Source organism: Nuphar pumila, chromosome 14, assembly GCF_984573655.1.
Source record: "Nuphar pumila chromosome 14, dmNupPumi1.hap1.1, whole genome shotgun sequence".
In the NCBI taxonomy this organism is placed as follows: domain Eukaryota; kingdom Viridiplantae; phylum Streptophyta; class Magnoliopsida; order Nymphaeales; family Nymphaeaceae; genus Nuphar; species Nuphar pumila.
Genome location: NC_143262.1, coordinates 14,006,899 through 14,025,688, shown reverse-complemented (window position 1 = coordinate 14,025,688; position 18,790 = coordinate 14,006,899). Strand labels below are relative to the sequence as shown.

The following is an 18,790-nucleotide window of genomic DNA, read 5'->3' as shown; positions in this document are numbered from 1 at the left end:
TGCTTCTTTTGCAAGAAGAAGAGACACAAGAAGACATATTGCATAAAGTACAAGAAGTGGTTGGAAAAGAAAGGCAATTTGTCATTTGTTCCTCATAAATATAATTTATTATAAATTCCTTAAAATAGCTGGTAGATTGATTTTGGTGCTACTGTTCATATTTTCAACTGTCTATAGTTGTTTCTGAGATGAAGGGAACCAACAATGCATAAGAAGAACATTTATTCGGGAAACAAGACACATTCACATGTGAAGGGTGTTGAGACCTGCATGATTACTTTAGATACAGACGTAGATTTGGATCTTCATGATGTCTTTTATATTCTATCATATAGTAGAAACTTAGTTTCAATTTCAAAATTAGATAAATTTGGATATTGTTTTAAGTTTGAAAATTCCAAATTATTCATTTATAGAAATTTAACTAAAATTGGTGTTGTATTAATTTATGATGGTTTGTATAAATTGAACATAAAGATCCAAACTCAGGAGTCCCTAACTTTTGAATATGCATTGGTTGAGAATAAACGTAACATGATTAATGATAAATCCTATATGTTTTGGCATCAAAGGTTGGGTCATATCTCTAAAAAAAGAATAAAGAGAGTTGTAAATGAAGGAAACTTGAAATCTTTAGATTTTACCAACAATGACCCGTGTGTTGATTGCATAAAGGCTAAGTATACAAACATATATAAAGAGGGTGCCAAACATAGTAGTGAGATATTACAGATAGTCCACACAAATGTATGTGAACCCTTTTCCCCCTGTTACACAGGCGAAACATATTTTATCACACTTATTGATGACTATTCTCGGTATATGTATCTCTACTTAATCTTTAAAAAATCTGATATTTTTCAGATGTTCAAAAAATTTAAGAAAAAAGTAGAGAAACAAACCGATAAAGTTATTAAGATAGTCAGGTCTGATAGAGGTGATGAATATTATGGTAGGTTTACTAAGATGAGGCAAAGGGAAAGATCATTAGCGCAGTTTCTAAAAGAAGAAGACATTGTACCTCAATATACCATGCATGATAGTGCCTATCAGAATGGTGTACTTGAAAGAAGAAATCGTACACTCAAAGAAATGGTTAGGGCCATGTTGAATTATTCAATATTTCTCATGAAGTTGTGAGGTGAAGCCTTAAGGATTGTTGTGCATATTTTAAATAAGGTTCTTACGAAATCTGTGCCTAAAACTCCCTACGAGTTATAGACAGGTAGGAAACCATCATCGTCTTATATGCATATATGGGGATGTCCTATAGAGACTAAGTTATATAACCCCCACATTAAAGCCTTTGATTCTAGAACAACCAATAGATATTTCATTGATTATCCAAAAAGATCAAAAGGATACAGGTTTTACTGTCCATCTCATTTACCACAAATTGTTGAAACAGATAAGGCAAAATTCTTAGAAAATGGTTCAATGGGATTAAGTGCACTTCAAAACCTTGGTTTTGAGGAAGTATAGGATCCAGTTTCACCACCTGTTAAAGAAAACACCGAAAGATACCACATTATTATTTCTAATAATGATGTGGTTGATCACACGATTGTTGATACACAAATCCAAAGTGAACATATTGTGGACAATGCGGAAGAGCACAAACATGATGATCAAGTTCAATTTGAGCCTGAAGAACGATCTGTTTGAAGATCCACAAGAATTAGGAGATCTGCCATATATCCTGATTATGTGGTGTACCTTCAGGATCCTAGTGATTTCATAAATATAGATGATGATCCATTGATTTTTATGAAAGCTGTGAAAAACAAACAATCTACACACTGGGTAGAAGCCATGAAAGAAGAGTTAGACTCTATGGCTAAGAATTTAGTGTGAAATCTTGTCGAGTTACCTAAGGGAGTAAAACCCGTAGAGTGTAAATGGCTCTTTAAGACCAAGAAGGACTCCAAAGGTAACATAGAGAGACATAAGGCAAGATTAGTTGCTAAAGGATTCACCCAGATGGAGGGCATTGACTAGAATGAGACATTTTCTCCTGTTTCAACTAAAGAGTCAATGAGAATAATTTTGGCCCTCGTAGCTCACTATGACTTGGACCTACATAAGATGGATGTGAAAATAGTGTTCCTCAACTGAGATCTAAATGAAGGGGTATACATGGATCAACTTCTTGGTTTCTCTGAAAATGATAATTTGGCTTGCAAGCTTCACAAATCAATTTATGGACTTAAACAAGACTCACGATAGTGATATATTAAATTTTTCCAAGTCATTGTGACTTTTGAGTTTACAGAAAACATTATTGATCAATGTATATACCTTAAATAAAGTAAGAGTAAGTTCATTATATTGATGTTGTATGTGGATGACATTTTGCTTGCAACCAATAATATAAAGTTACTTTTAGAGATAAAACAATTTCTGGCATCACATTTTGATATGAAAGATATGAGTGAGGCTGTTTATGTACTTGGCATTGAGATCTATCGAGACAAAACAAAATATTTTTTAAACTTCTCCCAAAGATCCTATATATAAATAAGGTGTTAAAACGATATGGGATAGAGAATTGTTCTCCTAGTTCAACACCCATATCAAAAGGTGATAAGCTGAGCCTAAAGGATTGTCCACAAGACGATATTGACAAAGTATAGATGAATGCTTATCCACATGCATCGATTGTTAGTAGCTTGCAATACGTGCCGACTTGTTCACGTTCAGAGACTACCTTGCATGCCATATAGTTGAAGAACTTCATATCACAGTTAAAGGTGATCGATTCCATTGAGAAGCTACTGAAGGTCTACTGCGATAATAAAACAACAGTGTCTTTTTCAAATAACAATAAAAGTACTACGTCATGTAAGCATATGAAATTAAAGTACTTTGGTGTTAAAGAAATGACAGAGAATCATCTAGTGAATATTGTTAATATTGATACCAAAGAGATGATTGTTGATTCTCTTACTAAAAAGCTAACATCGTGATTATATTTCGAACATGTATTGAGAATGAGCTTGTTAAACTCTTTTTGACATATGCATATGAATAAAGTGATCACATTCAGTTCATTGATTCTCGTTATTACTTATTTATTGTTAATCTCATAAGAATTAGAGATTCAACTAAAGATCTATAAAATAGATCATAAAAGCCAATCTACTCAAGTCATTCTCATAAAATTTTCTGGTTAAGGGTTTATCATCGAAACAAGTGGAAGAATGTTGGGATAAGCCACCGTAAGTGGCAGTTAACCTCCCATATAAAGTGTTCCTTCCGATTTACATGCACAAAATCAAGGGAGAAAGGTTACGCAAACCGTTCCCTTTTTGTGCTTATAAAAGGGGTATCATTGGAGACCCCGATATAGAGAGAAACACAGTAAAAAAATACAGAGGAAAAACAGGTTGAGAGCCTTACCTTTCATTCGGTGTTTTTCCATCTGGTGAGAGAATGGTGATCCTACTCACCGACTGCATCCAGAAGCTTGCGCTCGCAGAGGGCAGCAGTCCGGCTGAGGAGTGAAGCCCCCCTTCTCCAGCCACCTCCAGCTACCATCCGGCGCTTCCAATGGCAGCTTCAGGTATGCTCTGCCCATGCTGTTTTGCTTTTTCTGGCTTTGTGCGCAAGCTTAACCTTACAAGGTTGTGTCAATCACCATTATGATCCTGGAAGCTGGGTTTCCAGCGATTGGTCAGCAAAGCTCTACCTGCAAACCTCCAGGCTCTTCTACAGGTGACTATCCTAAATTATTCCTCATTCCTGGCAGAGATGAGGAACAACCCATCCTTTAAGGTAGAGAAAGTTAATCCTAGCATGTGAGGCCATAAACTGGCGATAGCTTCAAACATAATTTTGTACAGGATGCCTCGATTATCAATGCCTCCTGAAAAGCCTCCAATAACAGTCCATCTAAATGGTTCCAGAAGTTCTTTGTATCAATTCCCTGGGATTAAGATCCTCGGTGTCTCAGCAAGGGAGGAGGCCTTGAACGCTTTAATTTTACCTGATTACCCAATGTCTAGTTCTGGACCCCGACCCGACCCCGACCTGGTCTTGGTTAAGCCAAGTTAAGCTGGATTCGAACCTGTAACCATTGCAACCATTTGAATAGAAGCACTGGTTATAATACATATTACGAGTAGCATTTCTGAAGTGTTTGGCCAACTTCATTCTTAAGTGTTCTGTAAAAATATGATCTAAGATTTGTTGTTCTTTGATATATATCCCAACCAGCTTATCTATGTTTAAAACCAATACTGCAATTCATTATTTTAGAAAGTGTATTGCAAATGTTGGTCAACTAACATGGAATGGGTAAACAAAGGAATAACTTAATTCGTTTTTACTCATCCTCTATGTCATCCAGATCGTCCATCTCATTCATTTAAGTTGTTTTGATCAAATCTGACACCATAGATGCGATCTACTCGGCATTAATAGCCATAATCCAACCTTTGTAGGATGTTTTGACAATTCAAAAATTAAAGGCTGTTAAAATGCCAACATTAATAACAGCATTTTTACTAAAAAACACATTTTTTAATTTCAAAGGCAATTTAAGTTTCAATTCCTGTCAAATTGACCATGTTGAGTGGTGGTCAGATTTGATCAAAACAACTTGCATCAATGAGATCTTAGATAGGGTATGATGATAGTGATGAGATAGGAATGGCCGCAGCAGAATTGACAAATTCTTTGTGGACATTGGTCTTATCCTATATTTGCAACATTGGTCTTCATTCATTGTTAAAGACATGTTATATAATTTTTTCCATTTATATTTTACATTCAAGAGGTTTCATTTTCCATCTGTCGACATTAGTTATTATTAAGAAGTTCCCTTGTGCACGTTCTTGAATTGTCTTGCTTACTTCTATCATAATTAAGAAGCAATTTTTCAAGTTCTCACCTAAGCAAGCCAACAATGTGGAAAGGCTACTTCTATCTTTAGTCAAAGAGCACAAACTCTTATGTTCACTGTGATAGGGAAATGTTCGGCCCCATCACACAACCACATCTCGACATAGGAACTCTCTTTGGGAGCCTTATGCCAAATCCTAGATTTCCTAAATCCAAGAATTGGAATCCATGGGATTTGCCAAATTTTACATATGCTTGAAAAGTTGGTATTTACCAAGCATCTTAGAGTTGGTACCTCCTTGCCAACTACCAGCTCATCAAAGGGAGTTTAAAAGGGGAGATGACAAAGGTGTCAAATGATGGAGTTGCCAACTACAACTAGGCTCTGATTGGGAGCTCGAGTTGAGAGGGAGACGATAATGGAGATCGGAGCGGAGATGGGTCGGCGATGATGGGCGTGGAGTTCACAACAACATCCTCGGAAGGATCCAAAAACAATGCTTCGCTCGTCCCAACTCCGCTCCGATCTTCCCTCCGAAATCCTCACCCCTCTCAACTACTACAAAACAATCAGTGGAGTGGAGGCAGTGATCTAGGAAATCCTCATCCCCACTTCTGACATTGGCTCCCAAACACAGCCCTACTAATTAGAGGATGTTGAAGATAGGAGGGATTTGGGGCTGCCAATTCTTGCTCCATATCTTAGGATTTGCCATATCCAAGCTCTCAAACGGTTATGGATGGCGACTCTCTGGAGGCAAGGGGTAAGCCCATGGAGTTTTACGCTGCGAGGACAGTGATCTTAAGTACGGTAGGCAGAGCTAGCGCGGCTAGGTCTTTGATTCTGGTGACGGTTTCTCCGTATAAATATAAAAAAAAATGGCTATGGATATTAGAAACTCCCTGAACCTCTAACACCTTCAGATTCTCCCAAACAATATTAACCAAAAAAGAAGCGTAGGCTGCTAAACGAACCGAATGAGCTGGCTTGTAAAACAAAGATACCGTTTCAAAGATTAAAGTAATAAGATTTCAACAACCATTCTTTCACATTTGTGAGAGAATGATCCTCACAATTTTCACACGGTTTACCAAACGTGTGAAAAAAGAGCAGCCTATAAATCTCACAAGCCCGTTTTCACATTGTTTAGCGAACATGATAAAAATGGAATAGCGTATAAATGATAAAATTCACAATGATTTTGGACTGTTGATTTTTCAAACCTTATAAAAACTCATGTTACAATTGAATGCTCCAAGAGTTGGTCCATATAAAATCAAGTAGGTAGATTACATCTGTACACCCAGAATTTAATAATAAAACAAAAAAAACAATTTAACATGTTTGCATCACACTTCATTTTCACATTAGATTCATTTGCATGTCTGAAAAATTGCAAACACATTAGGCCTATATGCAGAAGCAATATGATTTAAACTCTAAACCAGTTTCCTGACAAGCCAAATGCTTCTGCCACTTATATAACATGCTTTGTAAGAGATATTTATTTACTATTAACAAACTCATGTAAGACAGCCCCAAAGGGGTTGGCTTAGTGAGGTGGGGTCTTAGCTGTTAGACGGGTAATCAAGGTTCGATTTTCATGGGTGTCGCTTATGTCCTGAGAGCAGGGGTCCTAGCCTTGGAGTTTTACGTTATTGGCACGGCGACCATATGTATAGTAGGCTGAGCCAGCGCGATCAGGTCTTCGAGCCGGGTGCAGTTTCTCCGAGTTCTAAATTAACAAAAAAGCTCATGTAAGATGAGCGCAGCCAAGCCAAACACTTATTCTTAGTGTTGATCTTCACAGAGTTTATTTTACGAGTTCAAATGAGAGCTTTACGAGCCGAGCACAAGCAGCTTGTCTTGTTTTTCAACCCTACGGACAAGGGAACAAAACACAAGATAGAAAACCGAGGAACTGTTAAGCTGCTCGTCTTGAGTTTCCTAGAACTAGGGACGAGGAGAAAAAACCAACAAAGTACTATATTGCAAGGCAGTACATTTAAAGACCGTCATCAGGGACCACAAAGCTTGTAAACAGACCACCTACTTAGATGCACTCTGGGATATAGGAAAATGAATCCAATTGTTTGTTTAATCATCAATGGTAGAATTTATGTTAAATAAACCATTACCATCATCTGTCATTGATCATTAAATCAAATTAAACCCAAAACCCAGAAGCAAAGAAGAGAGAGAGAGAGAAACATATAAATACTAACATTCCAAAATCAAGGTCATAAAAACTACGGTTACGTTTTTGTTCTTCTCCGATTAACAGTGTGTCCTCCTCTCTCTCTCTCTCTCTCTCTCTCTCTCTCTCTCTCTCTCATGGGCACCAGATGAAGGGGAGGAGATGGCAAGGGGGTTCGAATGGGGGAATCCAGGAAGGTCCAACTGCTCCTACAAGAGAACCACCATGGTCATCTGCTTCATCAATCTCGTGGCTGCCCTCTACGTGATCCACTCCCTCTTCACTTCCTTCTACATTGTTTCCAGGCCCAACAAGCTATCCCCATCTTCGTTTCGAGGTATCCATCTTCTTCTTTTCCTCCCTTTCCCCTGTTTCTCGCTTCCTTCACTTTGCCCATCTCGGGAAATCTTTTATTTCCTTCTCTTCCTTTGCTTGCTTTTGGTGATTTCCCAGATGGGTACACGGATGACCAGATTAAGATCATGGAAGAATCCATTCGAATTCGACGGGCGTCCGAGCCCACTGATCTCGTCAAATTGGTGATTCTCTTTACCTTCTTCGTTTCTGAGTGAATCTTACATCAGGCATGGTTCATTTGGTTGATCTGCCAAATTCAATTTCTCAACTTTTCCTGCCTGGATATGTATATTGCTAAGGTTAAGGAAATTAGGAAAGAAACACCCCAAGACGAATCCGTTTCGTATCTGCCTCGGCGTTTGAAGCAGAATATTGCGGATGAAATTATTCGAAGATTGAAGGAGTTCAGGGAGAATCTCAATGTCAGTGGCAATGTCAATGTGACTGAACAACGAGGTTGTTTCTTCGATCCTCAAATAATTTTCTTACGTGGGTTGTAGATTGCCCATTATGTTGCCACAAATTTTTGGGTCTGTATTCAATCAAGGAAACATCATTTATATGTGAAATTTAATGCATTGTACTTGGAAGTGTTTTGAATTTCATGAACCGCTTACCTCTATCAGTGACAATTGCTATTTTTGAAAGTAAACTGTTTTTCATGGTGCAGGAACTGATAGTTTTGGGGACGAATGATTTGAAAGATGACCAAGAAAGAAACTATTTCGCTCGCACCCCAAAGTTGGGCAAATTTACTGGAAATCTAAGAACCTCAATCACCATGTTATAAAATCGTACCAACCAGTTGAAATTTCAAGAACCGTGTTTAAGTGAAAACCTAAATCTAAAAGCAAGTCCACAATATTTTGAATTTTGTTTGTCATTTTCTTCTAGAGAAGGCTATTGTTTCTTCCATTATGGGAGAAGGGTAGGTAGGCATCACAGTTAATGACATGTGAACATGTAATTTTCCCTCCGGTGGGGGGGCTGCGGGATATGTGCTTTGGGGAGACAATGATAGTAATGCTTCTCTCAAGCATATAGAAAATATGATAGCATGCTTACGTGTGTGCAGTTCCTCAATCAACTATCTTGTTAGCAATTTTTCTGGTGTTTCCACAGCGTACAGTCACATGGCTTTGACTTGGTAAAATCTTGTAAAAGTGATCTCTCAGGCAATAGAAGTGCTTTATGTGGTTGTTGTGCATTCCATTTCTCAATAATGTGATTTGTCTCTTTTACTGGGTATGGCTGGAATATAAAATCATATTACCTCATGCATGTGACTTAGTCTTTGTGCGCTTATCGTTTTGCTGACTGATGATTTTGTTGCGCGACTATGAAGGTGTTGTTTATTGCTTATCGTGTTGTCTCTCTTTGAAAACATTCTGGTTCTTTATTTATTTTAACCTCCATTCTGTGTTAGTTCACTGATTTTTGTTAGGATTTTGTAAGTAGACTTATATGTTCTTGTTCCTGAAATCTGTTTGAAGTTCATACAGAAAAATGCTGATTTTGCTCATTCTCCTTTTCTGGTATAGAATCGATTTTGCACCTAGATGTGCGTATCATGCAAAACATACCTATGACGTCACATGCTTGGATCTTTTGTAGCTGTGTTCAAGTGCTTAATGTTCTCAAACTGAACTCATATTCCATTAGGTGTTACTTAAGACTCCAAATAGCACTCACAATATCCAACCATGAGATGGACACTCCCTAAGCTATGTCACCTGGGTATGGGTGCGGGTACGAGTATGGATGGTACGACACAGCAATTCCAAAAAATGTGGGTACGGGGACACAGCTAAGTATATACTGAAAATATATATATATATTATACATCTAAAATATACTGAAAATATATATTATATATCTAAAATATACTCTGAATATATATTATATATTGAAAATATAATACATAATATAATATAATATAGTCCAGGTACCAGTAGTCATGTCAACATGGGTACGACACCCAAGGTGCCCTGTCGCGGTAACATAAGCCCTAAGTGAATAATCTAAATCCCTGCATGGTTAAGTGAATGCGGATTCTAGAATCAAATAATCAAGAAAAAAGAAAAAACAGTGAAAGCATATGTTTTCTAGTGTCACCTCTAGACATCCAACACTAAAGGCTTAGCCATCCATGTTTTTTGTCACTGGGGAAATAAAAGATAAAAAACCTTTGAAATTCAATATCAAACAGCTTCACCATATCTAAAACAAAGTGCCATCATAACACTACCCCCCTTCATTCTAGCCTTTGTTTCTATAAATAACATAAAATATAAGAAACTTTATCCTTAATATTGGACCTTCCTAATCTTGCCAAACTTCATCCCTATGACACCCACAAACTTTATTCAAAAAGCACATAAATTAATGCATATAACTTTTAATCTGGATGTGGATCCTTCCTGCATCACCCTTCTTAAATGGGAGAAGGCTCAACCCAACCCCCAAATCTTGAACCTTTTTGCGTTGTTTTCTCTTCTAATTATATGTTGGTGTATGGGTTTTGAGTCCTGAAAATATGCCTTCACATTTTGGATTTTATCTATCTTCTTTTGTAGATTCAACTGTGTTAACTTCAGAACCTTATATTTTAGGAAAAACAAATCTTTTAAGTCTCAATCATTATCTCTCAAATGCACCAAAAGCTTTTGAATCTGGGTTCCGGAACACAAAGCTATGACTATTTGAATCTTGCCTATAAGTGTGGACTCAAACCTGCAGCCTCAGATGATAGTTCCAACCTCGATTATGCCTAAACATGACATCTTCATACTCAGTTTACCGTGAATTAATCAACAGCAACTCATAGGCTATGTCACATGGGTGCGGGTGCGGGGGTGCGGCACTTTCAAAAACCTAGGGTGCGGGGGTGCGGCAGGGGCAAAAATGTAAAATTTATATATATATAATTTTGAAGTTTTAACAGTTAACATCTAAGTCACAGGGACTCGGCAAAACAGGTGCCGCACCCGCGTCGACGCGACGCGGGTGCGGTCAACACGACCCTGGGTGCGGTCAACACACCCAGGGTCATTTTTGTCCACTTTTCGGCGTTAAAAAAAAATCCCCGATGAAAAGGAGGATTAGGGCAAATTTTGTTTTTGCCCTAATCTCTCCTCTCCTCTCCCGCTCAACTCGAGCTCTCTCCTACCGACGCCCCAGCGCCACCTCCTAGGCTCCTCCTCTCTTTTCGCAGGTACGTACCCTCTCTCACTCTCTTCATGTGTCGGCAGGGGAGGGCCCGCGTCCCCCCTGCGCCCTCTCGCTCTCTTGTTGGGTCGGCAGGGGAGGGGCCGAGCCCCCCCTCTCGCTCTCTTGTTGGGTCGGCAGGTGAGGGGCCGAGCCCCCCCTTCTCACTCTCTTGTTGGGTCGGCAGGGGAGGGGCTGAGCCCCCCCTTCCCTTCTCGCTCTCTTGTTGGGTCGGTAGGGAAGGGATGGAGCCCCCCCTCTCTCTCGCTCTCTTGTTGGGTCGGCAGGGGAGGGTCTCTTAAAATATGTATGTATATATACATATACTTATATATATATACATCCGTATATATATAAGTATATATATACATATATGTATATATACTGTTTCTCTTTTAGTGAAATACCCGATAGGGGTATTCTTGTAAAACAACCAATGTATTTTTTTGTTTTTACTTTTTTCCTTTTTTCTTTTTCCTTTTTACCTTTTTTTCTTTTTATTTTTTCCCTTTTGTAAGACCACAAGGGGCCCCACACTTGTAGTCGTTGGGGCCCCAACAGTCAGATTTCTGACCGTTGGGGCTCCCAACGACTACAAGGGAGCCCCCTTGTGGTCCCTTCTTTGAGCCTCCCTCCTCTATAAATAGAGGAGGTATTCTTCTCTTGTAAGTATGAGTTTTTCACCCTTCTCTTCCTTTCTTCAATAATATCCAACTTATGACTTTAAGTCATTTTCTACTTTTGAGAGTTTTGTGTGTGCACATTTGGTGTTTGTGTTCTTGGCTCTAGTGGTCACTCTTAAAGAGTGCCTTTTTGTAAAAACCACACACAAAAAAAAAATTGTTGTTTTGGACCCGGGCCGGGTCGAGTCCGGACCCGACCCAGACCCATTTTCTTTAGGGTTTTAAGTAACCCGACGCAGGATTCCGAGCGCCGCACCCCCCCCCTTCTCCCCCTTCGTTTTCGGGTAGATTGGGGAAACCCACCGAGGTTTCCCCTTTCATCGCACCCCCGAGCTCTTTAAGAGCATTGCAAGAGGGTGAGAAGAGACACGCCTCCCCTCTCTAGCTTCCTCCTCCTCGTGCCGACCTGCTGTCACTGCGCCCCGCCGCCGCCGCCGGCCACCGCCGGCCACCGCCTCCCAGGTACGCCGCCCTCTTCTCCTCCCTCTTCTCTTCCTCACCCCCCCTCTCTGTCACCTCGCTGGGAGGCCGACAAGCGGCGCACGGCCCCTGTCGCACCCTCCCACGTCTCCTGTGCCCTTCGGAGGGTCGACAGGGAGCCCTCAGGCCCCTGTCACCTTTCTCCCCCCCCCCCCCCCCCCCCTTTTTTTTTTCTTGTGGGGCTGTCGAAGGGCCGACAGGGGTCCAGTCACCCCTGCGACACCTTTTTGCCTGTCGTCATTATTGGGGTCGCCGTGACTCGGTTTGGCAGGGGCTGAGGCTCCTGCCATTCATTGACTCTACCAGGCAGGGGCCTTGGCCCTGCCACCTCACCGCCATCGGCAGGGGCTGGGCCCCTGCCGTCTCGTGTCTGTCGGCAGGGGCTCAGCCCCTGCCGATTCGATGATTCTGGCAGGGGCTTAGCCCCTGCCACTTGACGTTGCTGGCAGGGGCTCAACCCCTGTCACTTTTCTATTGCCGGCAGGGGCTCAGCCCCTGCCACATTCATTTTGCCGGCAGGGGCTCAACCCCTGCCACATTCATCTTGCCTGCAGGGGCTCAGCCCCTGCCACATAATTGTTGCTGCAGCCCCTGCCACATTCATTTTGCTGGCAGGGGCTCAGCCCCTGCCACTTTCATTTTTGCCGGCAGGGGCCCAACCCTGCCACCTTTTTATTGCTGGCAGGGGCTCAGCCCCTGCCACTTGATTGTTTCTGGCAGAGGCTCAGCCCTGCCACTTTAGCATTTCTGGCAAGGGCTCAGCCCCTGCCACATTTATTTTGCCGGCAGGGGCTCAGCCCCTGCCGCTTCTTTGCGATTGGCAGGGGTTGACCCCCCCTGTCGCCTCAGTATTTTTTTTCGACAGAGGGCTCAGCCCCTGTCACCTCGCGGCTGTCTGCAGGCAAGGGCTCGCCCCTTGTCGTTTTTCTGATTTCGGTCAGTAGGGGCACACCCCTGCTGCCTCTCTCTTTTTTCTATTGGCAGGCTTGTTTTTCTACTTCTCCGCATAATAATTAACGTAGCACTGTTACAGACCTCGCATCGGACCCCCGCTCTGGCTCCGCGGCCCGAGCCTCGTATCATCTACACGCGTAGGCGCACGCAGCTGCACGACATCCCGAGGTAGGGGAAAGTCGCACGAAGAGTTTGTATGAACAAAATAAAATAAGACTTCTGAGATAGAATAATTATTTTACATACCTGCTTATCTTAAGATCTGAAGAAGTATTGGCTGGTCAGAGTTTACTCATTTTGATTCTTTTGAAATTGCATGCTTAATGTAAATTCTTTGGGTAGACTCATTCTAGAAAGAATCAAGTAGTTTAAGTGGCATACCTGTTTACCTGTAGAATTACTTAACTCGTGATTGTCTGTTCGGCATGCTTATTCTTTTGAAACTGCATACTTAAGGTAGACTTTGTGAATAGACTCATTTCTGGAAAGAAAACCACTGCAATTACTATTATAACCAAACCTTAAGGCAGGTATGGTATAAATTTGACGAGAGGTCATGGAGAACCTTGAAGTAGGAACTCAACACTTTATATAGATGAGTTAATGTTGGCCTCCACAGGCCAAATTTCTCAAAAGAGCAATACATGTCATTTATGAACCAAAAGAATCATAAAACATTATATGTTGCCCTCTCATCGTAGTTGTACCTCTAGGGAGGTACAACCGTACTTTTGGACAAGTACGTCCCATGTGGGTTACGATGGTTGGAGGATGAGGCTGTAGCAACCTCGATGAGTGCAATTAGCACAATGCTGAGATCACATAAATGGTGACCTTTCGTCTTCACAGGCAAGATGCTCGAGTGGGTCTAATAGACCAGAACATGCAGGATGGGACGGCGGTTAAGAAACCCCCGTCGTACCCATCCGATCTTCACGGTTCATCAAGGGAGAGGATGGATGGTACAAAGACTCCGATGGACAAGTTGTTAACAACCACCCCACGGGCAAAAGACTCGGTTTCCCCAGTCATCGGAGTTAGGGGAATTGGGATTACCATAAATTATCCTAGGTGGTAACTCCCAGGCACTTCTGCAGAAGTTGGATGCATCCATGGGCCACGAATGCCTTTGGGGATTTACTCTCTTGGTCACTGACCGTCCCCTTAGGAGCGGACTCAGTCAGTCATCCGGGTTAATGAAAACACCTGACATAATAAACCCCCGGATCGGTCTTGGCTGTTTCTACGTTTCGCGTCTGTGCGTACCCACAGGCCAGTTAATATCAGAACTTAAGGAATATCTTCATGAATAGTTGTAGATGACTGAGACTTACACTGCTTCAACTAACAACTCTTTGCACTTATTACATTTGTTAGAATAGACTACAATTGTTTTAATTGCTTAAATATCATAACTGCTTATCTCATGAATGTTCTGTTTTATTTTCATTCTACTTATCTGTTCGTGCACCTACTGGTTTGTTATGAAACTGACCCATTTCATGGGCATGTGAGGAGTAGGACTTCACTGGCGGCCGATGGCGTGGTGCAACATGGATCAAGATTCATCTTCTTTCTGCTGGCGGCTTGGCTCTGGGTCTTTTTGGAGTTTTCTTTAGATTTATTGAACTTTGGAATAAAATGCTCATTTTGTAATAAACTGCAGTTTTTTAATCTATTGCCTTATTTCTTAAATTTCTTTAAGTTGTTGTACATGTGAATGATGGTTTTTCAGCTAACGTACCCAGGATTGTTGACTTGTGTTCCTTTCTAAATGTCTTCCGCTGTCGTTTTTAAAAATTAAAACTTTAAATCTTTGAAAGGTTTTTCAATAAGGTTTTCGAAATCAAATTTTGGGGCGTTACAACTTGGTATCAGAGCCAGATCAGAAAGAGGTGAAATCTTGACTATTGAGCATCCCATCGCGCTGTAAGTAAGTCTTTGATATTTAATAGCATGTTTAGACTAAATTATATTCTTGTTTTATTCGTAGTACCGTTGGATAGATGGATCCGTTTACTGGTTCTAGTGGTAGTCGCGGTAGGAGCACGCGTAGAGTACGTGGCCGTTCCGTAAGGGAGAGGGGCGGACATGAGATGTTCGGGGCTGGTTACTGGGCTAACCGCCCTCCTCTACCCATTTTTACGGATGAGCAAGGCTTCCCACTACCGATCACCTACCAGATACCCTTGGCAGCAGCGTGGGCTGAGGTGCATGCTCGAAAAGGTGGTTTCGCGCCTTCACACGTTCGGGTGCACCATCAGACACCACAGGAGTCATCAGGAGATTTTGTTCCCCCTGAGTTAGCAGAGGAGTGTGGTTTCTGCGGAGAAACAGGGCACACCATGGATGCTTGCCTCCACAAGGCCGAGCATGACGGCAAGATCACAATTTCGACTGCGGGCGAGCAACCGCCACCTCCGGCAGACCCAGTGGGCGGTGTATCACCCATATACACACCTGCGACGGATTCTTCAGATTATAGTCTTGGCTCACCGGAATATACTCCGGCGACGCCCCTTTACGGGCAGGAGACCTCCTACGAGGAGCCACTTCCCTTCACCCCTAAGCGCAGATTCAGGCGCACAGGCAATAGAAGGGAATATCTTAGGAAGTACTCTAGCCGTCCCTAAGGGGAGATAGCACTTACCCAGTTTTGTTGGAGTCTGTGAACTCATTTATAATTACGGAATAGTACTCTTGGCTTATGTACCAGCACAGCTGGATTCTAAATATTTGACTTTCGTAATAAAGATCTATGTTTTTGCCTTTGCTCCTATACTTATGCCTACTTGTACGTCTTCAGTATTTTTGACCTTAATCTTGGTTGCTTTTTAAGGATGGCGGGAAACTCAAGTCACAGCCTGGCCGATAAGTTGCGTGAGCAGAGGGGATTCATGATGGATACCCTCAACTCCTTAGCTGAGGCGATTCGTAACCAGGGTCGCCCCCATCAGGATCCGGGTTCCCTTGTTGGGAATGCACCAACTGCCACCTATGAAAAATTTCTGAAGCTGGACCCTCCTACTTTCTCTGGCAAGGTTGATCCTGACTTGGCGGAGAGTTGGGTTAAAGAGGTGGAACGGGTGTTCCAAGTGTTGTCCGTCCCTCTGATGATAAGAAGACGATGTTCGGGTCCTTTCGATTGAAGGACGACGCTCGCGAATGGTGGGACACTACGCAGGAGGTGCAGTTTCCGGGTGCTGAGGTGATTCCGTGGGAGGCCTTCCGAAGGGTTTTTCTCGGAAACTATTTCCCTCCTCATGCGAGGGAAAAGAAGAAGGTGGAATTTCTGGAGCTGTGCCAAGGCAGCTTAAGTTTGAACGAATATATCGCCAAATTTCAACGGTTGGAGAACTATTGTCCTCACCTATTCGAGGATGATCATGAGCGGGCCGGGAAGTTCATTCGCGGACTGAAGGAAGGACTCAAGCATAGGGTTCTCACCAGCATGCCCGCGACTTTTTCTGCGGCGGTAGCAGCAGCCACCTTACTGAACGAGGACTGAGAGCGTTCAAAAAGTGTGCAAGCCAAAAAGTCAACCGCGTCCGGTGGTGATCAAAAGAAGACCTTTTCCGGCGGCCCAGGGCAGCGGCCACCATTACCAGTGAAGACTGAGGGAGGGAAGCAGTTTCCTCCAGCAAAGCGCCAACGACAGCAGAGCCATCCACCGTCCAGGCAGCCGTCTGGTGATAACTGCCCCAGGTGCAAGAGGCCTCACGTGGGACAATCTTGTCCGCGGGACAAGGGCGGATGCCTGTACTGTGGCAAGATGGGCCATTTCATACGCGACTGCCGGAAGAAAGCAGCAGATGACCTCAAGCGAACCGACAACGTATCTCAGCCTCCTCAACCACCTCATCAGCAGCAACAGCGAGCACAACCAAGCAGTGGCAGGGAGCCGGGTCGAGTTTATGCAGCCACGGTCGATCAATTGACCAAAGGGGATCTCGTTCAAGGTACCATTATTGTTGCTGATCAAGCAGCTTTTGCACTCTTTGATTGTGGTGCTACACACTCGTTTGTTTCAGAAAAATTCGTAAAACAATTGCATATAACAGTAAAAACACTTGATAATACTTTAGACGTGTATAACCCCGTTGGGAAGAACACTGTTTGCACCACTTACATACCTGAATTGGATGTAGTGGTGGTAGAGCGACACTTGCCTGCTTATGCTATCCTGCTGGAGATGACCGAATTTGACGTCATCCTAGGCATGGATTGGTTGCACAAGTATCATGCCAAGATCTTTTGCCGTGATGGCAATATCGTTTTATCACCTCTAGGCTCTTCGAGAGTAGAATTCAGAATTCCCAGACCTGTTCGAGCAAGCCGGATGATCTCGGCGCTTAAGGCACATAACTTCTTGCGGAAGGGATGCACTGCCTTTTTGGTTAGTGTTATCCAGTCAGATCCAATGCCTATTTCCATCGATGAGCTGGAAGTCGTTCGCGATTATCCCGACGTTTTTCCTAAAGAGCTGTCGGGACTTCCACCGTCTCGTGAGTTAGAATTCAATATTGAATTGCTACCAGGTACGACGCCAATCTCCAAAGCACCCTACAGAATGGCGCCAGCTGAGCTTGAGGAGCTGAAGAAGCAGTTGCAAGAGTTGTTGGATCAGGGATTCATTCGCCCCAACGTTTCTCCTTGGGGAGCTCCTGTGCTCTTTGTGAAGAAGAAGGACGGGACCTTGCGTCTGTGCATCGACTATCAAATGCTCAACCAGGCCACAATAAAAAACAAGTACCCTTTGCCGCGTATCAAAGACTTGTTCGATCAGTTGCAGAAGGCCAAGGTTTTCTCGAAAATCGATCTTAGGTCTGGATACCATCAGCTCAGAATTAGGAATGATGATATTCCTAAGACGGTTTTTTGGACGAGATACGGTCATTTTCAAATTGGGTTTGTAACACAGACAAGGAACATCCAAATTTTGGGATGTAAACCTAGAAGAGCGTGACTTCGAGGGAGAGCATGAAGTAATAAAAAATATGGATGTTCCTTGTCTGCGTTATAAACCCAATTTGAAAATGTTAAATACAATACAAGTATATTTAAATGAAAACTAAGAAATAATCAAATAACTAAGAGAGCAAATTAGTACCTGTATTCATCATTGGTTCGCGAAAGTAATTGAAGATTTGAATGAACATATATCAAATCCTCTGCACGCTTGCTGGTGAGTTTGTTTCTCTTCATGTTGTGGATTTGAGAATATGTGCTCCAATTTCATTCACCGCAATATGAACTAGCAGGCTGCGATAACAATCTTAATGCAAGACGTTGGAGAAGAGATGTTTCGGATCCAAATGTTGACCACCATGTGATAGGATCTATATTATCCTCTTCTCTTGCGAATAATGTCGGTCCATATAATCTCAAGAATGAAAATTTTTCAAACTCTTATGTGACTTGATGTAGAAGATATGCTTCTGGAAAAAGTCTTGTCTCATACACATATTTCTATGTCTTGATAGCTCTAGGTCTAAATTTGGAGGGACACGACCAATACCACCAACCCGTCACTTATTTGCATAATATTTTGGATTAAGAGAATGTGTCATGCAATGCAAAGGAGTGTTGCTCTTATCCCATCTTCTGACTAAAATTGAATGAATATGATTAAAAAATTCTGAATCATCCAATGCAGAATTTTTTTCTTCATGCTTGAAAACTATAGCTTGTATTTTTTCAATCATATTATCCCACATTTCATAAACTTTGTGAAGCATGAGCTCATCTTTTTCAACTTCTCTTAATATTTCCCAAATAGGTTGCATAAATTGAAAGAAGTATACCACTCTGTCCCAAAACTCATCATAGAGAATGGATTTTTTAATTTCTTGAGCCTTGATATCATCATCAACACGATAGAATGTCCAATTTTCATCAGTCACCATGTTAATCAAAGCATTCTTCACTATTTTAATCCTCTTCACCATCACAATGATGGACGCAAAACATGTTTCAGCGACCTTCAACAATTTCAAGTCAGAATGCCTATTAAATATAGCATTAGCACGATGGTGGTTAACAACAAAATTCCTAATGCTTTTGACATTT

The 18,790-nt window shown here is 42.0% G+C and overlaps 1 protein-coding gene across 1 annotated transcript in view; it reads left to right on the top strand.

Moving 5' to 3' along the window:
- The first annotated feature begins 7,199 nt into the window (after window positions 1-7,199).
- The window catches only part of LOC149816447 (uncharacterized), a 34,638-nt gene continuing 23,047 nt past the window's right edge, over window positions 7,200-18,790 (top strand). The window contains exons 1-3 of the mRNA XM_089986827.1: window positions 7,200-7,377; window positions 7,494-7,579; window positions 7,697-7,853. Of these exons, the coding sequence (XP_089842953.1) occupies window positions 7,203-7,377; window positions 7,494-7,579; window positions 7,697-7,853 (418 nt within the window). The 5' untranslated portion in view covers window positions 7,200-7,202. The remainder of the gene's footprint in view (window positions 7,378-7,493; window positions 7,580-7,696; window positions 7,854-18,790) is intronic.